Below are 24420 nucleotides of genomic sequence, written 5' to 3' on the forward strand. Positions count from 1 at the left end.
TTTGACTTTTAATCCTAATGCATCCAGTTTATTTCTAATAGCCTTTATAATTAAAGACTTAAGGTCTAAGTTACTTTCTTAGCATATACTGCATACCGTGGCTATAAAATGTATTCACACACCCTTGGAAGTTTTCACATCTTGTAATTATACAACATTGAATCATAGTGGATTGAATTTGCCATTTTTGACGCTGATTGATAGAAAAAGACTTTCAGTTTTTTTCTGACGATTTCAATAGTTTCTAGGACCCGGGCTTTTTACAGCATGGGCTTACACAGCTAGTATAATCCAACGTCTGTCTGTCTGTCTGCTTGGATGTCTGTCCACTTTTCACGAGAGAACTACTTAACAGATTTAGATAGTTTTTTTTCTATAATTTGCTTGAATATTCAGGTTGATTTTGCAACTTCTCTCATCATGCTAAGTATCACAGTTCGCTTGCGGACCAAGGGGAGGGGGAGGCCGGCAGGGCCTTCCTCACTCAAGTACCAGCCTCTGTTCGAGTCATTCTACCTCTCGCCACGTGTTGGAGCATACTTTGCTTCCGCTTAGCTAGCGATACCTGTTTGTTCAGCAGACATTATCATCTAGAGATTGTTAAGGAGTAACATTTGACATTTCTGAGAGAGATATCAGAGCTACGTGTGTTTTAGAGGGTAGCTGCTGATTGCCAGAGATATCATGGCCATGTGCTGAACATGATCAGATATTAAAAATAAAATACAAAATAAGTATTCGCCTCCAATATGACACACCTAAATCATCACTGGTGCAGTTAATTGGTTTTAGAAGTCCCAGAGATCACCTGTTTGGTGTTTGAGTTGATTGTCGCCTAAATACACCTGACTGTGAAAGGGCCATCTTATAGTGAGTCAGTATGGTGGCCTGACCTACACAATGAAGACAAAAGAACACTTCAAGCAACACAGTGCAAAAGTAATTGTAAAACATAAGCCAATAAAATATCCAAGTCCCTGAATATCTAGTTAAGTCAACCATGAAGTAATGGAAAGAGTATGGTACAGCTGTAAATCTTCAATAAGTCAAAGCGAACTTTATTGTCATCTCAACCATATACAAGTATACAGATAGACAAAATTGCGAAGCTCAGGGTCCAGAGTGGAACAACATGAAGTGCAAATAATAAATGAAAATTAAATAAAAAATAGAATTAAAATTTAAATTTAAATTTAAAATTAAAACACAAACAAGACAAGACATTGTGCAAAGACAAGACAAAGAAGTAGCAGCAAATATTGATGTTTAGTAAGCAATGTGAACATTGATTCAAGATATGGTATTTGCAATCTAGATACATAAATATACTCAATAAATATGTAATATAATAAATAAATTATAGATATAGATAATACAGAAATAATCAGTATATGATGATAGTTGTTTAAGATATGTGTAAACAATGACAGGTCAGAATGTTTCACAGCAGAAGAATATCAAAGAATGTCAAAATACTTAAAGGTCAGTAGGAGATTTTCAGTTCTTTTCTACCTGCACACTCGTCTTTGCAGGACAGTGGCTTTCATGTACAACAGTTCTGTTTTTAGAGGTGGTTGAGGCCGTGTGGAAGATCCCAGGGGGCAGCCTGGTGTTAAGGAGTCTGACAGCTTGTGGGTAAAAACTCTCCTGCAGCCTGGCATATCTGGCCCTGATGCTGCAGTATCTTCTCTTGGATGGCAGAAGTGTGAAAAGTCCATGTGAGGGGTGTAAGGGGTCCTGCACAATGCTGCAGGCCTTGCGGACACTTCGTTTGTAAAATATGTCCAGTAGTGAAGGGGGAGGCACCCCAATAATATTCTCTGCTGTCTTCACTATCCTTTGCAGGAGCTTGCGGTTGGATATGTTGCAGTTGCCATACCAGACAGTGATGAAGCTGGTCAGAACACTCTCAATGGTGCCTCTGTAGAACATGGTGAGGATGGAAGGGGGAAGACTTGCTCACTTCAGCCACCTCAGGAAGTGTAGTCTCTGCTGGGCTTTCTTGATTAGTGATGAGGTGTTATGTGTCCACGTAAGTTCCTCAGTTATGTGCACACCGAGGAACTTGGTACTCCTAACAGTCTCCACATCTAAACTGTTGATGCTGAGTGGGATGTGGGCAGGATGTGATTTTCCGAAGTCCACGATTATCTCTTTTGTCTTGTCGACATTGAGAGATAGAATGTTGTCTTCACACCATGTGGACAGCCGTTCCACCTCATCTCTATATGCTGTTTCATCATCCCTGCTTATCAGTCCCAGCACCGTTGTATCATCCGCAAACTTGATGATGTGGTTGGTGTTGTGTGTGGCTGTGCAGTTGTGAGTCAGCAAGGTGAAGAGCAGTGGACCTAACACACAGCCCTGCGGCGCTCCAGTACTCAGTGTGATGATGCTGGAAGTGTTGTAGCCCATCCGAACTGACTGGGGCCTTTCTGTCAAGAAGTCCAGGATCCAATTGCAGAGAGTGGTGTTCAAGCCCAACCTGCTCAGTTTTACAACCAGCTTTTGAGGGATGATTGTGTTGAAGGCAGAGTTAAAGTCTATGAATAGCATCCTGACATATGTGTCTTTTTTTCAGAGCTAGCAGTGCAAAAATCTGGAATAGATGTGAGAGAGAGGCCACCAAGAGATCTTTGAGAACTCTGAAGGCCTTATAAGTTACAGTGGATGAGACTGAAGACACAGGATGCTTGACCAGTCAGAGATTTTAGACTTATTTATACTTTTGCCATAGCCCACTTGGCCTGCGGCATAGTGTGAAGCACATCTCCTCAAAAATGTGACTATGTGTCATGATGTCACGTACCCTGTGCAGACCTCTACCACTCTGATTGCCCAGTTTGGTAACAATGTAGTTCCTGAAATACAATTATCTTCATCTTGCACTTTTCTGAAGTAAACATGGAGTACATTGAGAAAAGACTTGTCAAAGGAGTTAGAAAATATGCACATTTACACAAAATATCACCACAAAACTACAAAGGCAATCGAATGGTGGCCAATTTGTGATGAGAAATATCAGCTAACATCGGTTTAGAAGTCAGTAAATGTTTGAAAAAGTGAAAAATTGTGAAATCTGAATACCTCCTCAGGTCTCTTTGCACTTATGACTCGGGCCCCACTCAGAATCTGGCAAATTTGGGGCACATTTATGTCCCATTCACCTGTTTTTGGTGCGTTTGAGGAGTTTTAACATGTTCTGTTCTTTGTTTTGTTTGTAAGCAAAATGCAAACATTTTCTGGTGTTTTTTTAAGAAATCCTGTCACAGAGTTTTTGTTAAACAAACAGAAAAAGAACACGTTTTTAGGACAAAATAATTTTATTGTTTTGGGGAGTGTGGTGTTGTGTGTAAGATGCAGGATTTTAAACTCCCTGATTCACTTCAGTCCCTGTCTCTGACTTCCTGTGTGACCCGTTTTATGTGCCTGACCTCCATATGTGAATACTGACTATAGTACATCATTGTAGTCATACAGAAGATATGCCAAAAGTACATCTTGTCTGCTTACCAAAACATAATCACCACTTTTGTCTGTTTTTGTTTTCCAAAGTGAGGGTCTTGGTATTCTGAATTGAGTGGGAACAATGAGAAAACTTAGTGCTAGGACCTTTCGTTTTTTTGTTTATGCATTTCTTCTTGTCAAGCTAAGCGACAACGGTGATGTTCTAATTTACACAAATTTGAATTTGCAGCAAAACTCAGTGTTTTACTGCACAAAAAATTTGCTAAATAAATTGCCCTTTCTTCCAGTAACATTTGTGACTCCACACAAGGAAAAAAAAATGTTTAGTTCATGACTGAAGACATTTTCATTTATTAATTCCAAATGCGTTAGTTTGTCGAACACTATGGTGTGCAGGGCTTGCAGGGCAGCAGCGATGTTCTTGCACTGTCATTTGCTGTGGAGAAAACACAGTTTTGTGCATGGTATGTTTCAATAAAACATATAGGCGTGTTTAATTAAAAAAAAGAAGCTAAACTCCTCTGCAGTGATACGAACAAGAGATGTGGTAGTGTGGACACTTTTTGTGACTGAAGACAAAGAAGAAATTAAAATTAGTAAAAACCTTTTATTGATACATACCAGACAAGGGTAAAATGACAGAGAAATACAGTCCTAGGACACCGCACTTCATCTGTCTCGAGCGCAGATATCCTTGCTCTTTTATAGCTTTCTAGTCTCCTGATCGTTGACCACGTAAGCAATAAAAATAGCGTCCTGACTCATTTTGTATTATTCCAATTGGTAAAGTCTTTACCCTATAAGTATATTTTCTTGTCACACACATCATTGAAAGAAAACTTCCAGAAAGTATATATGCTTTTTGTCATGTATGCAAAACACAAACAAGTTTGATCATTCTGTCCTATTTTCTGTACTTACACACATACATTTTGTTCAATTACATCATTTTATGTTTTTACAGTAGAAATCAACATCTTAATTATAGAAAGATACTTATCCTATAGCACATGGGTGGTCAGATTCAGTCCTGGAGGGCCGCAGTGGTTGCAGGTTTTTGTTCCAACCCAGTTGCTTAATTAAAAAACAATCCTTGTCAATTATTTAATGGCATGGCTTGCTAGTGCTTTAAGTCTGCCATGTCAGGTCATTCTCATATCCTAGATTTGTTTTCCTTTCTAAGGATATCATCCAAATGATTTGAAGTCTAAAACAGATGAGTTGTTCTCAGTGCTTCACTTTTTTCTCTTCACTTTCCTTCCAAGTGTTTAATTAAACCAACTAGTGCACGATAAATACACACAGGTGTAAATGAAAACAAGCTAAATGGAGAAATGCTGGTTTCTTTTGTCATTGGATGTTATTGCTAATTAGGAGCAATTAAAAACCAAGAATACAGCTGTTTAAGACTAAAATAAGAAATAAGGGTTCAAAATCTTAATGAGCAAGACGACTAAAGTGAAGCTGAAGTGTTACTTGAGCAATAAGTGCTGCGCAATTGGTTTGGAGCAAAAACCTGCAGCCACTGCGGCCCTCCAGGACTGAATCTGCCCACCCCTGTTATAGCAGGATAAATGTGATAAAACGTTTGAGTCAGTAATCAGGCAGAAGTAAAGCGTGTCCATCTGTGTTGTTTATTACTCCTGCAAACCATACTGAGGAGTTAGCATCTCTCATAGCAGTCTGTTACAGCACGATGAAAATGATCCAATATTAAAGGTGTAGGTCTATTTTATAAAACAACTGAATTTATAAAACAGTGTCAATCAATGCAAACATATACCCTGGTTGGTTTTTTGGTTTACAACCGAGTGTCTATTTTATGATATTCTTATTGTTTTTATGGGTTGATCCTCCACCATTGAAATTTCTGTGTATATAACAACTGTCCAATCTTATTGAATACAGGACATCTGATCTCTTAGACGTCTTTCAGTACATTTTGTGTATTACATTTTGATGTTTACATGACCTTGATCTGGTTTCCTGATATGCCTGAGAAGGTTTGTGACATTTATTAGCACTTTATGCAATGTCTTTAAGATGAATGTTATATTTTAATATGGTAAGCATATTATGGAACACCAGGGCACGTACAGCTGCCCTAACCTGACACAGACAGGCAGGACACAGTGTATTTAAGTGGGGCAGAGCTTTTTCTTCGCTCCCAGACTACAAGGGAAAGCATAAAAGTACAAATATGCAGTCCAGCCCAAGAGCCTTTCCTTCTTCTGCTGCTTCTTCTCCTTGTCCTTCTGCCTCCACTCCACCCCAGGAAAGTTTTGTCCACCTCCTCCCGACTCTGGCTCCTTGACTAGAGTGAGGCGGTCCCTTTTATAGGGTACCCAGAAGTGTTCCAGGTGCTCCCAGATCCTCTTCCGGGGTGTGGCGAAAGTGCTGAAACCCAGGGCTCCTAAACTGTCCAGGCACTTGCCCTTTCGTGTTCTGGGGGAGATATTGCCCTCAATATGCCCTCTCCCTCGGTCTTTCCACCACAGGGGTGTCCTGGCTGGGACCCTTCCATCACAATTTCAAAACACTATCCTAAATGACTATGTGACCCCTAAGTCTAATTTTTCTTCCACATTGGCTTAAGTTCAATTGATTTTATAGATGGGCAGGTGATTTAGGCAGCTACAGAAAAGAGCACAGGCAAACACTGAAATGAAAACAAAGCTGTAACTGTGTTTATCCAAAACTGCCAAAGTTCAACAGCTCCAACTTATAATTGGGATTCAGCAAAAGCCTGATGAGTGGAAATGATTCCACAGGCAAAATATCTCCATTTTTAAAAACTTTAGTAAAAATTCAAGGTCAAACAGTATACACAAAAAAAGACAACATTGAAATAGCAAAAATTCTTGTTTAAGAGAAGTTATGTTCAAAGCTTATAAATCTTGTTTCATTTCTAGTCATTACAAAATCACTCCTAAATGTTTCTGAACCATTTAAGAACGGTCAGAAAACTGTATGCCTATCCAATTTCTATGCTGAAAATGGGTCTTTTAAGTCCCTGTGTGCTGGGACCTATACTAAACATCAACTGACTCAATGATCACACTGTATCTTAGATATAACAATAGTAGTAGGGTGTTGTACCGTGTTAGCCATTATGAATGTAGTGAGATGTCAAGCAGAATGACACCTTTTATTGGCTAACTGAAAAGGTTACAATATGCAAGCTTCCTGAGTTGCCTGAAGAAGGGTCCTGAGTTGCCCTCGAAAGCTTGCATATTGTAACCTTTTCAGTTAGCCAATAAAAGGTGTCATTCTGCTTGACATCTCACTACATTCATAATGGTTAACACGGTACAACACCCTACTACTACAGATATACAAGACAACGAAATGTATCGCTACTACATGGAATTGAAAACCCGGTGGAAGAAACTGGCACACAAGGACAACGACATCTTCTTAACGAAATGCAAAAAGGAAATTCTTATCCTGAAAGGCATCATGATAAGGAATCCAACCATACACACTTATAATACTCGGTTTGCAGAGAAACTTTATTCTAGGACATCTGCAAGGATAAGAAACTACTTAATTCAAATAATTACATCTTGCCTGAAAGAAGGGTCTGAGTTGCCACGAAAGCTTGCATATTGTAATCTTTTTAGTTAGCCAATAAATGGTGTCATTTTGCTTGACTTCTCAATAGTTATAGCAAGAAAGTTTTCTCTTACTAACTCACAGGGAAAAAGACTAACCATTGTCTGAAAGAAATGTATATTCTATTCAAAGCTTTATCTTTCTAAGATTTGCTTTTACAAAAGCTTTAGCAAACAGTAGTCCTCGTGTTCAACCAAAAAAACTTTTAACTCCCTGAAAAACTCTTCAATGAGTTTCATGGTTCACAATTGTGAAATTCCCTGTGAATTAAATTTGAGTGTGATTTTCCTGAAACTGTACGCAAATCAAAACTTGTCTGTTACTGTATGCTCACCACTACTGTAAATTATCCATGTTTTACCCAGCTGTTATAACTGACTTGAGCTTTTTAAAATAATAAAACATTATTATTATTATTATTATTATTATTATTATTATTATTATTATTATTATTTTATAAAAGGTGAAGGCTGCAGGTTGATGAGAGCCAAGAAGTAGAGCAGTCAGGGCTGAGTAGAAGAACTGCAAAGCCTGACAGCCAAAACAATGGAGCAAAATGAGTCAAAAAAGCCAGAAACAAGTACAAGTGATACACAAACTTTCAAGGCCCTAACAAGAACTTGCCAAAGAAAGAAGCACATCTTATTAAAACAATACTAGAGCCCCAAAAGATATTACACTCCCTGCCGCACTTGACTGTAGCTGTGGCCATTGGAATGCATTGCAGCTTTGGAACTGGAATTTAACATAGCTACATGATGACTCTATCATTATTGTGTGACAATCAATCAACAGACCAACAGATATGAAAAAAAAAATTAAAGCAAAAAAGAAAAAAGTCATACATTGTACATCTGAATAGTATCGCCAGTTTTTTGTTCTAGTCCTCAGGGCCGGATTTTCCTATAGGCTAACTAGGCTTCAGCCTAGGGCCTCAAGATCAAGAGGGGCCTACATTCAAATTGCCCCGTCAGTGCCAAAGAGATCCTACTCTGCTGGGCCCCTTGAGCAAGGCCCTTAACCTGTAATTGCTCCAGGGGGCGCTGTACAATGGCTGACCCTGCGCTCTGACCCCAAGGGGTATGCGAAAAAAACTAACAAACACTGTTGTAAGTCGCTCTGGATAAGAGCGTCTGCTAAATAATGTAAATGTAATGTAAATGTTAGCAAAATTAAAATTACACTATTCTAAAAACAGTGAACACTAAAAACACTGAACCGAAAATAAGGAGAAATTCTACGCATATGACTAATAAACAAACATAAAAATGTATTGGTTAAGATCAACGCGTATTACGTATTTTATTATCTCTCATGTAATTTACAAACTTAAAAATGGAAGGTGAAAGGGCCTCATAAGTGGAATAGCCTAAGGCCTCTTTTCATATACTGTAAATCCTGCCCTGCTAGTCCTGTTAAGCCAGCCTCTCCTTTGCCACTCATATGCAACCTGGCAGACATACAATCTAAAGACCAATGCCTCAGTTTTTCTTGGGCCATCTGGAAACTGGCAACTCTGTTTTAATATTTACCTCCACTAACATTTTTTTTTAATAAACAAATAAATTCACACTGCCTGGCTTCTCATGTACCCACAGAAACTCTCCAGTAATTATTCCATTTCATGCTAAATATTCCTGTTTGGCTTCTCAAAAACCAAATGTCAGAACTAAATCCGTCCTTTATTTGTTCATTATACAGTAAACCTAACACAGAACATATCTAAAGCCCTCAAAAGACTAGTCTTCCAAGATTTTTATCTCATCACGACGCGAGTCTCTTATTCCACAGCGTCATTCTCTCAGCCCACTAGGTGGCAGTATTACACAATATAAGACTCATACTTTTTTTTTTTTAATTTCTCTGGACAGGAAGAACTGTTACGTGATTGTGTGACACATATGATCGGTCAGTTCCGCTTTAGTGTGAGTGCAGGTTTAAATGGGAGCTTGCCTGGATTTGAGAAACGAGCGCTAAAATATTTGATAGCGGTACCAGAAGAGGAAGAAGACGGCTGAAAAGAAAACAATGAAAAGTATCAGACCAGCAAATAATTCGAACTTTATGAGAGACGCACGGAAGCGTTCATTCTGGTAAAGGACAAGAAGGGGTGGACGTCCTGAAAAGAGCGGCGGACAGGAGCAGCAGTCCCGGTGAGACAGAAGGGAGGTTAAGCGGACGGGAATCGCGGAGAAGGGGGGCAAATAGGTTCTTACAGAGATGTGGACAGCACGCAGCCCAGAGGGATTATAAGAGCGCACGGATTCGTGCAGGTGTTTAGTTGCGTGAGCGAAAAGCAGCCCCCCACCCCACATCACCAAGTGAAAGCTTGTACTTGCCAGATGGCAGTAATCCGCAAATGTAGAATTGCGAACCCGTAGATTGTCATCCCCCCATCCCCCGTTGGGTTTCGATCGTTTTTCAGTTATGTATGTATGTATGTATGTATGTATGTGTGTATGTATGTTGCGGGGGGGAGCTGTGTGTGAGGTCGTCGCAGTCATTGGTCGAGATTTGGGTCGGACGGTAAACATCAGGGCATGTGTGTGCAGCTCGAGTGCTCTACAAAAATGTTCGATCCTCAAACTTTAACAACAAACCTGAAATGAAATCTTATTTGAAGTGATTTTTATTTCAAACAACTGAAACTCGGATTTTTTTTTATAACACGACTTTGTTTTATATAAAGTAGAACAAAAAAAAAGCATACAGTAAGTATTCATTGTTTGTGCCGCCGAAGCTGTGACTTTACAAGCAATTGATTGGCAAGAACGCAGATGCCGCCCAATTGGCCTCCAGCAATGGGTTATTAAAACGACTGACATATTGTGGATAAAAGTAACCCCAAGTTAAGGGGTCATTGTGAACGTGAAAGCTGAAAAAGGGAATTAAACAGCATTTGGAATGGCTCAGAAAGGCGAATATCCTCCAATAGACTGTTTTGTTTGAAACCCTGTAGCACTGTTTGAAAATCAAGGTGCACACATGCCATTGGGTAACCTGAAAAACTGACCAACTCTGCCTGAAAAGACTTAAAGCTGCCATTGCTGGAAAAAGTGGATCAGCAGAATATTGTAATCTGTTTAGGCAAACCGCAGATTCCTCTTTTTTTCTGGTCTAAAACACATCTTCTGTTAAAAAAACATGGTGAATGTGCTTACCATGACAATGTGGGACTATAATAGAAGTGCAGCCTAAGGTGTTTAATTTAAATTTCCTTACTGAGTTAATGGCAAATTGTCTTCTGAGATTTTGCAGGTAAGGAAGGCTAAGATCTCAATATCGGTTACTTCTACTCACAAATCACAATGTTGTAGACTGGTGATGTGTTTGTATGTTGATTAGCACATACAAGTAAGAATTCCTCTGCACTCATGATGATAAGCAGCTTAAAATCTAATTTTGCATTTCAATTTGAAATTCCACTTGTTCTTAATTACATTGCCATAAAGCACACATGCATTAATCCTTTCTGAGGCTAAAGCTCTGTTATAGAGCAACAAGCAATAAAAATATTTAAAACAAGGAAGGATATTAACAGGGTGGCCCAATTTGAGACACAAAAAGCTTGCATCTTAGCCAGATGTCATTCCTGCCTTGTCCCCGATCTTACCGAGTTAAGTTTCAACTCCTCTACAACCCTAAATTGGACTAAGCACATCTAAGAATGTTATGTGTTATAACTCTTAAGTAGAGGACAGTGAAATGGAGGCAAAGTTTAGTTTTTTACACATGTGCTCTGCACCACCTTTACTATGCATTGGTTTTCTTATGAAATGAAGATTCATTTTTTTCACCCCTTGTTTAATTTACACTGATATTACTATCTATCTTTTATCATTTTCAAGGGAGAATAATAACCCAAACACTGTGGTGGGTTGGCACCCTGCCCGGGATTGGTTCCTGCCTTGTGCCCTGTGTTGGCTGGGATTGGCTCCAGCAGACCCCCGTGACCCTGTGTTCGGATTCAGCGGGTTGGAAAATGGATGGATAATAACCCAAACAAGTATATAAGAAAAAGATTTGCAGTATAATGTAAAAGTCATTGACCCGTCACTATTGAGGTTGGTGATGGCATCTCTAAGTAGTGTGGTCAAGTATCGTAATTGTGAGGTGTATTCGACCTAGTATTTTGAAAATGTACTAATGTAAAGTGTGAGGATTATTCCAATGGGGGACAGCAGAGAAATTTTAAGTTGTGCTTGCAGCCCGGCTAGATATTGTGGACAGATTCTTGGGGGCTGGCAGAGATCAGGTGTACCTGTCATTTAATGCCCCTTTTCAAGGCATAATTCATGCCAGGGTCCTGATTATCCCATGTACAGAGTACAGTGAAATTCTTACTTGCATGCGCTAATGAATATGCAACACGTCACCAATCTCCAAAGTTACAAACAGTGAGTATTGACATCAAAACCTCAGTCTTCACTGTAGTGTAGCCCCTAAGTTTTTCTAAGAGTTCCTGAAGTGACTCTGGAAAGTCTTACATGTTGATGCTTCAAAGGAACTCTTGGCCAGAAATTGAATAAATTTTGAATTGGCCGATGAGCTGGATAAGGGTTCAAGTGTTGGATGGTACAGAGACCAGGTGTTGAAAATGAGAAGAATGGGAGTGTTTTGATTTCTTTTAAGGTGAAAAGGAGCTAGAAGATCCATTCTAGTTAGATGGGGGTTTTGCCTGTTAGTCAGGGCTTGGAATACTAGCAGGTTTATAGTTTTGTCTCTCTTCATTGTGTTCTTCCTTGTGTTACCTTTCAATATGTTAATGATAGGTTTAAAAGCGCACAGTATTTTTTAGTTATTTGGTCTCTGTGGCGTCTGTTAAGGTTATGGAGATGCCTCAAAAGCATCTCCTACTGGCCACAACACTTACCATGTATACTCTTGTATAAGTCGGGTCTTGAAACCTGAAAAATTGATCATAAAATCAGAACCTGACTTATACGCCCGTTCAAAAATGCGACTTCCCTCCTCCAATCTTGCATCAGTTTCTCAGACGCATCAAATTTTGTTGTAGCAGCACAGTTACCAATTTCTTTTGCTACTTCAATGACGTTTAATTTTAAACCAACTTCATATTTTCTTCTGATCAAATGCCCCATTGTAGATAAGGGATACTCTTGCGATAAAGGTGAATGAGGGTGTGAGATACGAAAAACACAAAACAGTGGAAATGTCGCCTCGGAATAGTTCAGGTATTACCGTGTGTCATGTAGGCACGAAAGGGAAAGGTTAGGAGCACAAGCTGATACAGGGCATTGCCGCACCCGTATAGAAATAAAAGGCAGTGTGCTCCGTGGTGACTCTTTCAGGTGGGCGTTAGCATATCGTAATCTCTTGGACCAATAGCGTGAGTTTTCCACATTCGACTTGTACGACCAACATTATAAAATACCAGAAATCATACTGTAAAATCAAGTCCCGGCTTATCCGCGGGAGAAGTTATCTGCAAGTATATACGGTAAGTGAAAATAAAAGTTATGAAGGAAAAACGTTTTTGCATGTTCTTAAAAGTTTTACATTCATTGAACATTCAAACAGTCTAGACAAGAACAGGCCACTCAGCTGAACAAAGCTCACCAGTCCTATCCACTTAGTTCCTCCAAAATAACATCATGTCTAGTCTGAAAGTCTCTAAAGTCCTACTGTCTACCACACTACTTGGTCACTTATTCCAAGTGTCTCTGGTTCTCTGTGTAAATGTGTCCTAATATTTGTGCAAACTTTACCCTTAAAAAGTTTCTAACTGTGTCCCCGTGTTCTTGATGAACTCATTTTAAAATAACAGTCTTGATTCACCGGACTAACTCCTTTCATAATTTTAAACACTGAAGTCTTTTAATCTCCTTTTGCTTAAACTGTTAAGGCTGAGCTCTTTTAATTTTTCCTCATAGCTCATCCCCCTGTAGTCCTCTAATCAGCCTAGTCGCTCTTCTCTGGACCTTTTCTAGTGCTGCTATGTCTTTTTTTGTACCCTGGAGACCAAACCAAAACTACACACAGGACCCCAGATGACGCCTCACCAGTGTGTTATAAAGCTTGAGCACAACCTCTTGTGACTTGTACTCCAAACATGAAGGCGCTATATAACCTGACATTCATTAGCCTTTTTAATGGCTTCTGAACACTGTCTGGCAGTTGATAGTATATATATTACAAATAGCAGCAGCCCTAGCACTGACCCCTGTGGAGCATGACTCTTCACACAATTCTGATGAAGTTCCTCGCACCTTCAACCTCTGCCACCTGTGTCTGAGCCAATTCTGCACCCATCTACACACATCACCGTGAACTCCCACTTTTTTTAGTTTGATGCCCACCCTCTCAAGTGGCACCTTATGCTTTCTGAAAGTCACGATAAATAATATCATGTGCTCCACTTTGATCGTATCCTTTTGTTGCTTCCTCATAGAAATCCAGCATGTTAGTAAAACACGGCCTCCCTCTTCTGAGCCACTGCACTTCTTGTTCTTCTCTTTGTATATAATTAAGTGCAGCAATAACTTCTGTTCAATTTAAATCATTGTGTGTTGGCTGGGATTGGCTCCAGCAGACCCCCGTGACCCTGTGTTATGATATAGCGGGTTGGATAATGGATGGATACCTTATAAAGTTTGTTGTGGGCTACCAAATTTTTTGTTTTTGTAATTAAAATGTTATATGTTCCATCTTTTTTATTAGGAGTCATTGGCTTCCTGTGTTTTTTGAGTTCAAAACAGGAAGCAAAAGGTTAGGACCCTGGGTGTGACTTTGTTATATATGTGTCTCGCTCCCTTTTTAAATGCTTTGTGTATGTTCTTTCTGCAGGGAAATCACAACACTCGTCTTTCCAGGGAAAAGTCCAGTGTGAGAATATGTGATGGGCAGCATTTGTTGGCAGGGAAAGTGACTGCCAATGCAACTGCCATGGAATTTCATGAAATTGACGTCATCTGCGTCAAGGAAGAAGATTATGATTGGGAGTCTACCCAGCTTACCCAGGAGGGTGTCTTCATAAAGAAAGAAGGTTGTCAGTTGGAGATTACTGACATTAAAGAAGAGGACTGTGAGTGTAATAATAAAACTGTTAAACAATTCAAAGAAGATGTGTCTCCTGAGAATGACCCCAAGTTAAGGGTGGCCACAGCTGTCCAAAAAGAGAAAACTGCTCTGGAGTCTACTCAAAGGACATCATGCTCAACGATCCATGTAAAGACAGAGCCACCAGAGTTTGAGGAAGCCATTTCAGGGGAAATTTATTACTGGAGAGTAGAGCAAGAACAGCCATTTCCAACAGCACATTCGGAAAAATGTAAGTAGCAAAATAGTAATGAGAAAATAAGAGGAACCGGCATTGACCGAAAAATTAGGGTAATGCAAGCTTCTTAGGAAAATAAAAGCTTATGGTATCTCAAGGAATGTAAAGTTAAGAATGCAAATCATTTTTGCTGGGATTTAAACTTTAGCAGAAAAAAGTAGTGGCTCCATCCAACATCACATCATTTTAATTTAAATAGCCCCAACCTATGTCAAACAGACAGTGTAGAAAGAGAGTAGAAATATGATTGGTTTATGTATTAGACATAAAGAAGAATAAAGTTTATTACCAGGAAATCAATAAATTGAAAAGTCCAAGTTTAACCGCAAAACTAATTTGGTGTCATTAGTCAAAAACCAAGAGATTGAGAGCCAGGAATACGGATTTATTATGAAATTCACCCAAATGTTTTTATATTGTATTCTGGGCGAACCAAGATTCGTATATCTCAGACAGTGAGGAATTGCATGGCATTAACTTTAAACTGTTGCAGTGGTGATGTCACAAGCTGTTTATCTCTGGTCCTCCATTCATTGTAATGTGATGGTGACCATAAAAAATATCCACACAGTGTCAGGACCTACGGAAAAAAATAATTATGTTAAAGACAATGACCCACTGAGACAGGCAGAGCGGTGAAAAAAATGTAAATAAAAGTGTATACTAGTCACAAAAATTAAATAGCACCAAGCAGATATGTAAACCCACACCTCAACATGTACAGTTTACAAATAGCAAATGAAAAAAATCTTAGACAACAGAGAACACACAGTGTCAACAAAGCTTGACATTTCTTATGTGAAGTGGTAGTCTTTTTAGCTGTCTTCAGATGGGCTATCCCAGAGTGAAAAGAGTTTAAACTTCTCACTCAATCTTGATCCACCAAACTGTCCCATTTGTTTCTTGTTGTACATCAGCCCAAGGACTGCTGGGCCAGGTAATTCTTTGAAGTGGCTACCTTCAAAATGAATAGGGCCTTAATATTTAAGTGAAGAAGTCTTCTTTCTGGTCTTAGTTCAATCCTATTACACCCACAATAAAGTTTGTGTTTTGCATTTCTCCTTCACTCTTTTCTTCTTCTTCTTCTTCATCTTCTCTTTCTGTTTTATGGAGGTTAACAGACCAATGTAAGGTGCATTACTGCAACCTACTGAGCTGGAGTATGGAGCAAGAAAAACAAAATTACATTGTAAAGCACAGTATGTTTTAAAAAATCAAATAGACACGCATGTGTTCCATTTTGACACTCTCGAGAGACACCTGTGTAACATCCAACTCGTTCACCTTATCAATACAGGTTCTTTGTTGGACCTCATATAATCTACAGTCAAATAAAATGTTATGCAGTCTGGCTCATTACAATTTCTGCAGTAACCCAACTCCTGTTTTTTAATTTAAAGTAATGGTGTTATTTAATCCAGAGTATTCAATTCTAAGCCTTGTCACTATTTCTTCCTCTCTCCTATTCTTCCTACCCAGACACTGATTTCCCACCTCCTTTAGGATGTTAAACATGTGCTCCTTTTTCCCTTCATTCCAATAAGTCTGACAGATTTTCATTTCCTAATCACAGATTTTTGCCTCCCCATTTTTGTAAAGGCACCTCTGTATCAATGGCTTTACACCTCAGAGACTGTTTTGCAAAAAGATCAGCTATCTCATTTCTCTCCACCTCCTCATGAGTTGGAACCCATAAGAAACACATGACCCTGCAACCTTCACAACAGCTGCCCAATGTGCAATAAAATATCTGGCCTTCCTTCTGATCTTCCAAACATTAAACTGCTCAGAGCTGATAATCAATTAGAACATATTAACACCAAATCTGAGCATACATCTTTAACCCAAGCTAAACTTAAAACAATAGCAATTAGTTCTAATGTAAAAATGGATATACTATCAGACATTTTGTTAATGTAAATCTGAAATAATGATGTATATACTGAACAACAACAACATTATATAGCACATTTTCATACAAAAAGTAGCTCAAAGTGCTTTACATAATGAAGAAAAGAAAAATAAAAGACAAAATAAGAAATTAAAATAAGGCAACCTTAGTTAACATAGAAAAGAAGTAAGGTCCGATGGCCAGGGTGGACAGAAAAAACAAAAAAAAACTCCAGAAAGCTGGAGAGAAAAAAAAATAAAATCTGTAGGGGTTCCAGGCCACGAGACCGCCCAGTCCCCTCTGGGCATTCTACCTAACATAAATGAAAGAGTCCTCTTTGTAGTTAGGGTTCTCACAGAGTCACTTGATGCTGATGATCATACAGCTTTTAATCCATCCATCATTTTTGGAACATCATGGTACTTAGAGTAGGACACCGGAAAAGGAAACGGAAGAGAGAGTAGGGGTTAGTACAGATTTTAGAGCCACCATGAATGGTTATTATAATGAATTGGATATACAGAGTATCAGGATTAAATTACAGTGAAGTTATGAGAAGGCCATCTTAAAGTAATGTGTTTTCAGCAGTGTTTTAAAGTGCTCCACTGTATAAGCCAGGCGAATTCCTACTGGCAGGCTATTCCAGATTTTAGGTGCATAACAGCAGAAGGCCGCCTCACCACTTCTTTTAAGTTTTGCTCTTGGAATTCTAAGGAGACACTCAGTTGAGGATCTGAGGTTGCGATTTGGAATATAAGGTGTCAGACATTCCGATATATAGGATGGGGTGAGATTATTTAAGGCTTTATAAACCATAAGCAAAATTTTAAAGTCAATCCTGAATGACACAGGTAACCAGTGTAGTGACATCAAAACTGGAGAGATGTGCTCGGATTTTCTTTTCCTGGTAAGGATTCTAGCAGCTGCATTCATAATATTTGTGTTGCATTTACTTATTAGCTACTGCAGTCACAGACATACTGTCAGACTCTTTAAGTAGTTGTTTGCATACTATGGTTTACTACAAGCACCGATAACGGCCAACCAAGGTTATTATAGCTTTGATTTTTTATATTAGTTTTTATTTCTATATTATTTCTGATCTTACTTGGAAATTCAGTTTAGTTTTAGTTTTCCTTCATCTTGTATTTTTAGTTTTAATTTACTTTTTATTTCACAAATACATTTCTATTTTAGTTTTATATATATTAGTTTTAGTAATTATGGTACGGTTAAAGAGCTACATATATATATACTGTATAATATATATATAATATATGTAGGTAGGTAGGATTGGCTGCTTTAAATTAGCCTAGTATGAGTAGTACATGTATGTGTTCTTGTGTCTGGCCAATGATGGAGTGTGTGTGACAGCAAACATTTTTATGAGGCAGGCACTTTGTTAATGAAGCAGAGGTCAGAAGCAGGTAGACTAAACACTCCGCGCAGAATCCTAATTGCTAGACACACTTTGTTGTTCACTAACTATTGCTAAATTCAAACCCTAAAAGAACATTGTAGAATTTCAAGTCCTAAAAGTCAGAAAATAACAAAGTATTTGCTGCTTGTTTGTCCACAATCTTGGGTGACTGTAGACTACAGGGGGTCAAGCTGCAGACCTCCTCAGCACGTAGTTTTCTATAATGGTTGTTTGTGCTAAAATTGTGAGTTTCACATGGCTTTCAAAAGGCACTTAACTGTGTAGATCTCTTCTCTCCTGCTCTTCCTTGTACGTCTGCTAAATCCAAATAACAACATGAACAACATGAACATGCATCTCCGCACTACCATAGATTCCAGGTCATCATGTGAGCATGTAAATCATGTGACATAAACATACAATCTGATTGGCTACTGAATCTTAGTGCTCAAGGGGTTTGCAGCTGGACCCTTCTGACTTGGCAGTGGCTTTTAAATCACCGCATAAATGAAGTCTCACACTATCATATCCAGGACTACACCCTCTCCAATGGGGTGTTAACATTATGGCAATGGTGAAACAAAATGTCAGTGTCCATTAACAGAAAAAAAAAAAAGTTGAGAGATATTAATAACTAAGGAAAAAAACAAAGCCAGAAATGAAAAAGAACTAAATGGGTTAACTATAATACACAATCCCTAAATAACAAAAGTACTAGGAAACATCAAAAGCATTACACAAAATAAGATAAAAACAAAACAATCATGCCAGGCTGGTGCCTTCTGATTTTTTGCCTTACTCAGTGTTGCTAAGGTAAGCACAGATACCCAGCATTCACCCTGTGTTTTAATAAGCAGGTTAACAATGGCTGATACACTTTGCTACGAACATCAAACATTCAAAGTTTCATTGTAATTAGGATACTTATGTTTGTCTTCTAACTATGATTCTGTCTTAAAACAGATTTACAACAGAATGGAGATTGCTGCTTATCATCATTTGGTGCAGACTCTGTTCAGGACAAAAGTCAACAAAATGATCTTGATGAAAATACAAGTAAGCCAAACACTGAGACACAGAGTATGAAACCGGAAATCGTCAAGCTGATAATTACTGATGGCATCAAGAATCTACAACAGAAACCTGGTAAAAAAGTAGCTGGTTTGTATGTCTGCAAAGAGTGTGGGGAAACTTTTAAATGTAAATCTCATTTTAAGGATCATCCCAAAGTTCACACTGTGCAAAAGTTTTATTGCTGTACTCACTGTGGTAAACAATTCTCTCAGCCAGGTAGTCTGCAGAGACATACCAGAATACACACTGGAGAGAAGCCACACTGCTGTCCTGAATGTGGCAAACGGTTCACACAAATTGGTCATCTTCAGCGACACATAAGAATTCACACAGGAGAGAAGCCACACGGTTGTTCTGAATGCGGCAAGAGGTTCACACAAATCAGCAACCTTAAAGCACACATAAGAGTCCACACAGGAGAGAAGCCACATTGCTGTTCTGAATGTGGCATGAGATTCTCACTCACGCGCAATCTGCAGAGGCACATGATAATTCACACGGGAGAGAAACCCTATGGCTGTGCTGAATGTGGCAAACGATTCTCACAGAGGAAGAATCTTCAGAGACATACACGAATTCACACAGGAGAAAAGCCGCATTCCTGTGCTGAATGTGGGAAGCGATTCTCACACATAGGCAATCTTCATGTTCATAACAGAATTCACACTGGTGAGAAGCCCCACTCCTGTTCTGAATGTGGAAAACAATTCTCTTGTATAAGCAATTTTCAGAAACACATTCGAATTCACACTGGAGAGAAACCCTACTGCTGTCCTGAATGTGGCAAGAGATTCACAGAGAAAAGACAACTTCAGAAACACCATACGCTTCACACTGGACAGAAGCCCTATTCCTGTACTGACTGTGATAAGCAATACACAGAAAAACGGCAACTTCAGAAACACCAGTTGACTCATACTGGAGAAAAGACGTAGTTGTCAAAGAAAAACAGTAATAAAGCATGAATCATTGAAGTTTCGGTCTTGTGATTAGTTGGTACTCAAATAATAAATATCAAACAAATAAATATCATGAAGTGCAATCTGAAATGTGCCAGATGAGAAATAAAACTACAGAGATTGTGGCACTGGTGCTGGGATCAATAGGCTTTATCAAAATAATATTTTTCCAGGCCCATCTTGGATGCCTTACCAATCACCATTTCTCCATATGAATTACAGAAGGAAGCACTATTAGGAACAGTGCAAGTAGCAGCATAAAAATCACTCCAGGAAAACAAGCACACTTCAGGACTCTTTAAGAGTGAGGTTCATTCCTGTCTTGAAAAGTAAGCAAACTAAACCATTGTTGAGAAATTAATCCTGAGAAAAGTTGTAACACTGAATTTGTTAAGAGAGACTTTCAAAAGGATAGTCTTCTGCTACTAAAGAAATGACAATTGCAATCCCGTGGTATTGTGATCAGTGTTACATTTTATTGGATACACTCAGGCTTATCAAAACATTTTCAGTAGGTACAGTTGTGGCGAGTATTTTGCATCCAGTAATCTCACATACATGTGTGTCAGGAAGATATTGGACTTTCAATAATTTCTACAACTGTTCTTTTTCTGTGGCAGAATTATTGTACAAAACAAATCTTTTTTTTTTTTTTTTTAGAAATTTAGTGCACAAGTTTTACTTTTGTGTGAGTTTTCTGAATCCATTACAAGGTCAAAATTGTACATACAGGATCAAAACTATCCATACAATACACTTAGTATTTGGTTGAATGAACCTTAGCATATTTCAACTTAGTGAGACGCTGCTGGAAGTCCTCAACAAGCTTCTGCCAGAATTCTTGTTGGATATCTGACCATTCTTCTTGGCAGAATTGGTAGAGAGCAGCCAGATTTGTTGGTTTCCTTGCACGGACCTGCCTTTTTAAGTGCAGTCCACATATTTTTAATAGTGCTGAACTTTGGGAAAGCCATTCCAAATGCTTAATTTTAGCATGGTTTATCCTTTCTAAATCAAGCTTTGATGTATGATTAGGGTCATTGTCCTGTTGGAACACCAAAGTGTCTCCAGGTTTCAGCCTTCTAGCTGATGGTTGGAAGTTATGCAGAAGAATTCTGAGGTGATCCCCCTTCTTCATTATTCTGTCCACATTGTGCAATGCACCAGTTCTACTGGCAGCAAAACAGTCCCAGATTATGATGCTACCACTGCCATGCTTAACAGTTAGCACAGTGTTTGAAGGGGTTGAATGTCTTACCTGCTCTTCTCCAAACATACTTTTGGTCAGTGTGGCTGAATAATTCAATCTTCATTCCTCCAGAAGGCTTTTTCTTTGTCCATGTCATCAGCCATAAACTTTAGTCGAGCTTGAAAGTGTTAATTTTGGAGCAGGGGTAGCACCCTCTCAGCTCATGGCAGTGTACGGTGACTTTGGTATTCCAGCAGTTTCCAGTTCATGGCTGACTTGTTTCTTGGTGGTTCTTGGATTGCTTCTGACCACATGGCCCAATTTCCTTTTCAGCTGAGGGTAACAGTTTGGGTCTTCTTCCAGACCTTGACAAAGTGACTACAGCTCAGAATAACTTGTTATTAACAATTGTTTGAACTGATGATCTTGGGATCTGAATGTATTTAGAAATTTTTCCAAGAGACATTTCTGACTTGTGTAAATCTCCAACGCTCTTTTTCATGCTTGCACGGAGTTCTTTGGACTTTGCCGGTGTACTGTGCAATGAGTGCTGTCAAACAAGCAAGACAGAGAAGCTACCAGCTAGAATCCACTGCTGCATGATCACTAACAGGCAGTTATGAGGCACCAAGTTCAAACACATTTGGGAACGTTCAGCACCACCTCATTCATAATCTAAGAAGGTGTCTGAATATTTTTAACCATGTGATGGTTTCTGAAAATCCACAATAAATTATTTTTTTTGTTTGTTTTAAAGGTTGTACAATCATGCAAAAGTTGTAGAAATCAGTGAAAGCCCAATACCACCTTGACATACATGTTCGTTAGATGAATGATAGAAACTTTTAACCACAACTAATAACACAAATTGCAGATGGAAGCCATTCTGGATATATTGGCCACTTGCTGTTGCGCCGGGGCACCTTATAGTTGTTCTCTCATTTCTGGTTTGCTGGGACACAGCGGCACTTCATGCTTATAATTATAACCTTGTGATCTCGTAGTGGTGCAAAATGTAAGAAATGTATTCAACTATTTATTGTAGTAAATTTCTGTGAAATTGAGATGATTTTGAAACTAAGCATTAGTAATCAGTTTATTGAAGCTGATTGATAAACTAAACATCAGTTCTTCCTGTTGAATGTCTTCGTCCAATTCTGGAGTATTGGTACACTGCAGAGAGTACGTAGATAATGCTTTTCTAATCTCACTAATAGTAATTCCTCGAACATAAAGTGTTTTAAAACTAGATTCCTTTGGCAGTCTTTCATAATTGTTTATTAGCCCCAAGCTGTTTATTTTTCTTTTAGCCTTTTTAATTCTTAGGAGAGATTTGCACCCTGCAATTTCAAAATCCTTTATTCTTTCTGAAAATTTATCCTGAGCCATTTTAATTTTTTTTATGTTTTTTATATAGTAAAGTGCATAAAAAGTGGAATAAATTTTGTTAAGGGTGAATAGGGGAAACAAAATCTGATTGGAGTGTGTAGTTCATTTCAATTGGGTGACATACATGACAAAAACTCAGTCAAAACCCTGAAGCGGCTAACAAATTTAATTTTTCTCTTTCTCAAGTGAAGAATCGCTTTATTTGTAAAAAAAGATCAGACAAGCTTCTGAGGTGTAGCTCGACCTTACATAAGGTGGGCACTGAGCTGTCATCAATGAAATATAAATGGTAATAAAAATTAATTTCCTTAAATCAAGTACGATCAAACTACAATAAATGCTTAGAATTTCTCAAACCTGAATCAGGTATGCTTAAACCTCAATTTCCAAAACAAAAAAAAAAGTTGGAGCAGAATATAAAATGGTAATTGAAACAAAAAGCTGCTATCTTTAATACTCTTTAGCCTGTATTAAATTGAAAGGAGTAAAGAGAGAAGAATGTAATGTTATGTTTTGGACAAGGAAAGGCTGATTGTGATCTGGGGATGTTTGCGAGATCATCTCTACTAAAAACTCTAATCAAAGAATCAGTGTGAGGAAACAACAGCAAAGTGTCAAGATGCTGAACAGTAAAGCTTGTGAAATATATACACACCAAACACAAAAGGTTGTTTTTTTTTTTCTTTTTGGAGATATCTCTAAAATTGGATAATGTGTCTAATGCTCTATTTATTGTATTGTCATGTGGATGATGTTAATTATGCCATTACTGAAGATTTGCTCCGGTGAAACTGACAACATGTTGTATCAACAGCAGTTAAACAAAATGCTGACAAAAATGACACAGTAGACCTTCAATTTAACTGACTAATTAGTCAAAAGGGTGCCCTTTATTTCTGAAAGTCCATTATATCAAATGTGTTAAACATACAGTAGTGAAGAAATTACAATGTACAGGATGTATGAAAATGTTATTGTAATGTATAAGTATGAACAACATATTAGAATATACAATAACTTGTGTATACCAGTCATCAAGCTCACCTTGTTATTTTTTTGTCTGTTGAATCCAAAGTCTGTTATATCAGAGCCCATTAAATTGAAGGTCTACCGAAACATAACATAATAATAATACTAATAAAAATAAGGGCAAAATTTGAGGCAGCACTACAAAAAACTCAAAACAAGACAAATCCAAAAAAAAAGTTTAAACAAGCACATAGTTCTTATTTTTAAAGAACACAGAATCATAACATTTAATGTTTTCCCCATAATTTTTCTTTGAAAATAATCAGGTTGTTTCAAAACATAAATACTGTTCTTGTGTTTATATGTATGTATGTATGTATATGTGTGTGTGTGTGTGTATATATATGTATATATGTATGTGTATATATATATATATATATATATATATATATATATATATATATATATACATATACACATACATACATACAGTGCACCCGGAAAGTATTCACAGCGCATCACTTTTTCCACATTTTGTTATGTCACAGCCTTATTCCAAAATGGATTAAATTAATTTTTTTCCTCAGAATTCTACACACAACACCCCATAATGACAACGTGAAAAAAGTTTACTTGAGGTTTTTGCAAATTTATTAAAAATAAAAAAACTGAGAAATCACACGTACATAAGTATTCACAGCCTTTGCTCAATATTTTGTTGATGCACCTTTGGCAGCAATTACAGCCTCAAGTCTTTTTGAATATGATGCCACAAGCTTGGCACTCCTATCCTTGGCCAGTTTTGCCCATTCCTCTTTGCAGCACCTCTCAAGCTCCATCAGGTTGGATGGGAAGCGTCGGTGCACAGCCATTTTAAGATCTCTCCAGAGATGTTGAATCGGATTCAAGTCTGGGCTCTGGCTGGGCCACTCAAGGACATTCACAGAGTTGTCCTGAAGCCACTCCTTTGATATCTTGGCTGTGTGCTTAGGGTCGTTGTCCTGCTGAAAGATGAACCGTCGCCCCAGTCTGAGGTCAAGAGCGCTCTGGAGCAGGTTTTCATCCAGGATGTCTCTGTACATTGCTGCAGTCATCTTTCCCTTTATCCTGACTAGTCTCCCAGTTCCTACTGCTGAAAAACATCCCCAC

At 38.3% G+C, this 24420-nt stretch overlaps 1 protein-coding gene and 1 long non-coding RNA gene across 2 annotated transcripts in view; both read left to right on the top strand.

Annotated features, from left to right (window-relative positions):
* LOC127527783 (uncharacterized) overlaps positions 1-24420 on the top strand; it is a 497464-nt gene that overhangs the window by 470197 nt on the left and 2847 nt on the right. The window lies entirely within an intron of this gene.
* Positions 8961-22686, top strand: LOC114651566 (gastrula zinc finger protein XlCGF57.1-like). Its single transcript, XM_028801379.2, has 3 exons — positions 8961-9236; positions 13891-14374; positions 18655-22686. The coding sequence occupies exons 2-3, from the start codon at positions 13990-13992 to the stop codon at positions 19698-19700; spliced, it is 1431 nt and encodes a 476-aa protein (XP_028657212.1). The 5' UTR covers positions 8961-9236; positions 13891-13989; the 3' UTR covers positions 19701-22686.

The sequence above is a fragment of the Erpetoichthys calabaricus genome, chromosome 5, assembly GCF_900747795.2.
Source record: "Erpetoichthys calabaricus chromosome 5, fErpCal1.3, whole genome shotgun sequence".
In the NCBI taxonomy this organism is placed as follows: Eukaryota; Metazoa; Chordata; class Cladistia; order Polypteriformes; family Polypteridae; genus Erpetoichthys; species Erpetoichthys calabaricus.

What these genes read in the sequence shown, in the direction of transcription:
- LOC114651566 (XM_028801379.2), top strand. Translation starts at nt 13,990, where the DNA reads ATGGAATTTCATGAAATTGACGTCATCTGCGTCAAGGAAGAAGATTAT. An exon ending in AACAGCACATTCGGAAAAAT is followed by an intron (nt 14,375 to 18,654) that starts GTAAGTAGCAAA and finishes GTCTTAAAACAG; the next exon opens with ATTTACAACAGAATGGAGAT.